At 50.8% G+C, this 5,236-nt stretch overlaps 1 protein-coding gene across 1 annotated transcript; it reads left to right on the top strand.

Annotated features, from left to right (window-relative positions):
- Window positions 1-3,552: 3,552 nt before the first annotated feature.
- On the top strand, window positions 3,553-4,905 carry LORICRIN (loricrin cornified envelope precursor protein; the record flags this gene model as incomplete). The annotated part of the gene is made up of 1 exon (XM_080915296.1): window positions 3,553-4,905. One exon carries the CDS (start codon window positions 3,553-3,555, stop codon window positions 4,903-4,905), a length of 1,353 nt encoding a protein of 450 aa, XP_080771422.1.
- Between the last annotated feature and the right edge of the window lie 331 nt (window positions 4,906-5,236).

Genomic DNA, 5,236 nt, shown 5'->3' with positions numbered 1-5,236 from the left:
CTAGTCAGAGTGATTTTCAACAAGAAGAAAGGAAGTAAACAGGGAAAATGGTAAGGATTTGAAGGGGCCTAGAACACTAATAATGCTAATTAAAATGCAAATAAGACCAGCCACTACAGAAGTTAATGTGGAGGTCTTTCTGAATATGGAAAAATACAACTGCACAAGACAGAGCTAAACCACTTCGGGTTACACACCCAACAGAATCAAGTCAGTTCAGGCCAGAGTTCCCTGTATGCCTGAGCTAACGGCATCTAAACAGCTAAACTATGGAGCCCGCATAGGTTTTAGTTAGATAAAATAATAAGGCATATGACTGCAATGAAATTTTATTCATCCTCAAAGGAGAACAAGATATATCTGCTGCAGGAAAATGAAAACTAGAGATCATTATGTTAATCAAAATAAGCTAGTCTCACAAAGTCTTACGTCTCTGACATCTGGAATCAGTGGAAGAAAAAAAATGGATATTAAAGTCAAAGAGGGCCTATTAGGGATTCGGAACGAGAAAGATGAAAAGGAGGCAAGAAAGGATGATAGTGGGAATGAATATGATGAAATTGCATTATACATATGTGTAGAGATGTAATAAACTTTTTACTTTGTATAATACATAATCCATTTTTAATAAAAAAATAAATTATCTTATTTAACACGTAAGAACATGAAAACACCTTCCAGCTCACATAGTCATCCTTTTTTAAATAATAAATGATACATAAACAAAAAAGGAAGGAAGGCTATAATTTATGAATTACAGACTTCTCTTCCCCAAAATAACCTACTGACCTCATGCTAACTTGGACTTTTCCTATAGCCTAATGAGCGCATTGTAATGGGCTGATGTGGTCCACGGATCAGTGCTAAGAGCCATGGTTTAAACTTGTTCCCATGTTGCCTGACTAAACAAAATAACTCCAACCCATGGCAACCACCACTAAAGGAAGGTAGGTGTTGTTTCCCTCCAAAGCCACCATGGTGTCTCAGCTTCAAGCTGAGAATACTGCCCTCTACCACAGATCCTGGTTTCTCTCCCTAGTGCATCCTCCAAAGACAGGAACACCCAAGATCCTCCTTGCTTCACCTGAGTTCATACTGTCCAAACTAAAACAAGTGCCACAAGTTTCTGAAAGGTGAAGTCTAATCAGGATCGTTTAGATCATTTATGCTCCCCCATAATTAAGACAATTTCTGATTAGAATTGTTCTTTCAACACAGCTGGGTGGAACAAGGTTCAACAGCCATGTCTTAATAGCAGCTGAGTTCCAGTGATGAAAGAAGGGGAAAACACTATGTTCTTCATACACACAGGGGCTGCTCTGGGGCCTAAAGTCATCAGAGAACTGATTTAATCTAATAGAACAGTTGAGATGGGTTCACACTCCTTCTTCCCAATGGGGTTTAAGGACAGGCATGGTCGAAAGTAAGAGTGTGTTGTCATGTGAGAAAATGGCAAAAATATCAACATCACACACTATATAGTATGTTCGTACTTTGTAACTTCCTTTTTTATGTTCTCGTGAAATAAATATTAGGATTCCTGTTTGGTAGACAAAAACGAGCATCAGACACCTCAGCAATCAACGAATACCCAGCAACTCCCCTGTTGTGGCGTTGCATGAACTCCTGTGACTTTGCTCACAGTGACATAGCTGGCAAATAATAAAGACCTTAACCCAACGACCTGAAGTCCATTCCATTCTATAGCTGCATCTGAGAGGTCATAGTCACAGGGATCACCACAGGGCATCAGAACCAAAGGGCCATGGAGGAAAGACCCCTGGGGTCTGTCTTGTTAGTTTTCACCTTTGCAAGTAAAGTCAGTATTCAGTACCAACGATCAAAACACCTGCTCTCACTAGGAATAACTTAAACTAGAGCCACCTTAGCTATGGTGCTGTCCATGGTATACCATCCCAAACTCAGAGCTGGGGACTCATGAACCCTCACAACCGATAAGCTAAGCAGGACAGAATCACCCCAATGAAACATTTATGAAACTAGACTAGAGAAACTGTGACAAAAGAGGGATGAATTTTAAAGTTTTGAGAACTTCCAAAGAGATCGAAATCAAACATCAAAATTTGAAAGCCACAACTGCACGGGCTTCCATGTCGTAGACAATGTCTCAGACCTCTAGATTCCCTTAGACTGCTTCACAAGTCTGGAACCTAATCCTCAAGTACAGTCCTCTGGTTATGGCACGCAACCTATACAGAAGTTTTGCAAACAATCTCTGCTATCCACCTTGCTGGCCATCTCTAATGACCAACCTGCTCACAGTTACATCAGAGAAGCAGCCAGTCATACATTAAACTGCCTATCCCTATCCCAAGAATTTGAAACTTCATGAATGGGTCAATCCTTTGCCTGCAATCACAGGGAGGAGGTGCCTGATCAATAGATGAGTCAGAGCGGGGCCAAGAGTATAAAACGTCAGGAGCCCCAGTGTCCCTCACATCACCATCATCTCCTTCCCTCACTCATCTCCCTTGGTGCTTCTGGTAAGTGTGGGCTCTCCTAGCTCTCTGGTCTCTCCAGCTGGCCTTGCTCAGCTTGCAGAGAGGTTAGGCTACAGGGCTCCTCTCCCCTTTGGAAGGTACTATATTCAAATTGAGAAGGGCAGATGATGTGTCTGGTAGTCTGTGCAGAATGTTAAACTCCAGGAAGACAGGACTAGCTCCTACTTCTCTGGCACCACAGGTGCTGAGGGCTAGAACTCTGGAAGACTGTAGTGGCAGGCCACCACGGGCTGGATGAACCCTTTAAACCTGCCAGGCATGGCTGAATCCACTAGTGGAGAGAAAGGAGGATGAGTCATACAATGGTGGGATATTTAAGAAGCCACAAAAATCCAAGCTCTGCTTTATGGGGACAGACGTTCTGGCAGATTTGTGAGATGCTGAGCTACAATTCTTACAAGTTGCAGTTCTCTACTAGATTTAGACTCCTGAGTATCCTCAAAGGGATGTTTGCTCTCTTCTAGTTAGATGTTCTGGTCCAAACAGTTCAGAGTTCTTCCATCTGCTTGCTGACAGGACCACAGTAGAACTGTCTTGTCTAATAACTGGCCCGTGGGGCATATCCTCACTCAGTAGGACAGATCAAGAGTTTTAAACTGAGGACTTTTGGCTGGAAATGAGTCCCTCACTTGGCTAATGTCCAAATAAATCTTTTCTTATTGTGCTGGAAATGGGTAAAATTCAGGTGGTAATTTTCTACTAAACTTAATGAATCAGGATTGGGACTTGGGAGCACCTAGAGATGGAGTGTTCTTTAATGGAAGATCAAAAACAGGCGGGAATATGGGTGCTCTGCCCTCCAAATCACACAGCAGAAGAAAGACAGAGTTGAGGGGAAAGGGAGGCACTATTAACAGGGCTTTTGAAGAGCTATCCAGTCCATGAATGGAGTTCAGAAACCTGGTCAGCATAGATCTGGGAGTCAGAAGGGTGTTGACACGATTGCATCTGCCTCCGCAGCATCCTCTTGCTGCTGGTCCAATGTTGCTCTTCTGCTCTTCTTTCAGGGTTCCCCTTCTCCTTAAACAAGATGTCTCACCAGAAAAAGCAGCCCACTCCCTGTCCCCCCGTGGGATGTGGAAAGACCTCTGGTGGAGGAGGCGGCGGCGGTGGCTATTATAGCGGTGGTGGCGGTGGCGGCTCCAGCTGCGGAGGTGGCTCATCTGGAGGAGGCTCTAGCTGCGGAGGCGGCGGTGGTTCCTATGGAGGTGGCTCCAGCTGCGGCGGCGGAGGCGGCTCCGGCGGCGGCGTCAAGTACTCTGGCGGCGGCGGCGGTGGCTCCAGCTGCGGCGGCGGCTACTCCGGGGGCGGCGGTGGCTCCAGCTGTGGAGGCGGCTACTCTGGTGGCAGCAGCGGTGGCTCTAGCTGCGGCGGTGGCTACTCCGGAGGCGGCGGTGGTTCCAGCTGTGGCGGCGGCTACTCCGGCGGTGGCTCCAGCTGTGGAGGCGGTGGCAGCTCCGGTGGGGGCGTCAAGTACTCCGGCGGGGGTGGCGGCGGTTCCAGCTGCGGCGGCGGCAGCTACTCCGGCGGGGGCGGCGGCTCCAGCTGCGGAGGCGGATCAGGAGGCGGCGGCTCCTACTGCGGAGGCTCCTCCGGAGGCGGCAGCTCCGGTGGCTGCGGCGGCGGTTCCGGAGGGGGCAAGTACTCCGGCGGCAGCGGCGGTGGCTCCAGCTGCGGCGGCGGCAGCGGCGGCTCCAGCTGTGGCGGCGGCTACTCTGGCGGCGGTGGATCCAGCTGCGGAGGCGGCTACTCCGGTGGCGGCGGTAGCAGCTGCGGAGGTGGCTCCGGTGGCGGCGGCGGCGGCTCCTCCCAACAGTATCAGTGCCAGAGCTACGGAGGCGGTTCTAGCGGTGGCTCCAGCTGCGGCGGCGGCTACTCCGGGGGCGGCGGTGGCTCCAGCTGCGGAGGCGGGTCCTCCGGTGGTGGCTCCAGTTGCGGCGGCAGCGGCGGCGGCTATTCCGGCGGTGGCGGCGGCAGCTGCGGCGGCGGCTCCTCTGGTGGCGGCGGGGGCTATTACTCCTCGCAGCAGACCAGTCAGAGCTCCTGCGCCCCCCAGCAGAGCTACGGAGGGGGCTCTTCCGGAGGAGGTGGTAGCTGCGGAGGTGGTTCCTCCGGCGGCGGCAGCGGCGGTGGCTGCTACTCCAGCGGTGGTGGCGGCGGCAGCGGTGGCTGCGGTGGAGGCTACTCCGGAGGCGGAGGTGGCTGTGGCGGCGGCTCTTCCGGGGGCAGCGGTGGTGGCTGCGGAGGCGGCTTCTCCGGAGGCAGTGGCGGTGGCTCCAGCTGCGGAGGTGGCTCCTCTGGGGGCGGCTCTGGAGGTGGCAAGGGTGTGCCAGTCTGCCACCAGACCCAGCAGAAACAGGCTCCTACCTGGCCGTGCAAGTAAAGTCCCCGGGCTGCAACGGAGACAACGGAGCTGGAAGAGTTCTCCGTGGGCGCCCATGGGCTTAATTTTCTCATGATATTGCCTGAGGTTTCCAAACCCCCACCCCACCCCCAGAAGAAGCCACTGAATCACTAAAGGTGTATTTTGTTCTGCAGATTTTTCACCTTGGTTTCTGAATAACTACCTCCCAATTCCAGTGCCCTCCCCAGTCAATAAATTTGCAATTCATGAGAATCGCTGAGTCTCCCTGTCGTTCTTACTCACTTAATTCTGTTCTTGCTTTTCCATTTATTTGTTCACATTGAAATTCATCGAACAAGTGTTCTCTCCA

Source organism: Micromys minutus, assembly GCF_963924665.1.
Source record: "Micromys minutus genome assembly, chromosome: 4".
NCBI lineage: Eukaryota > Metazoa > Chordata > Mammalia > Rodentia > Muridae > Micromys > Micromys minutus.
The sequence above is the reverse complement of the archived record's forward strand: the minus strand, read 5'-3'. Positions and strand labels throughout refer to the sequence as shown.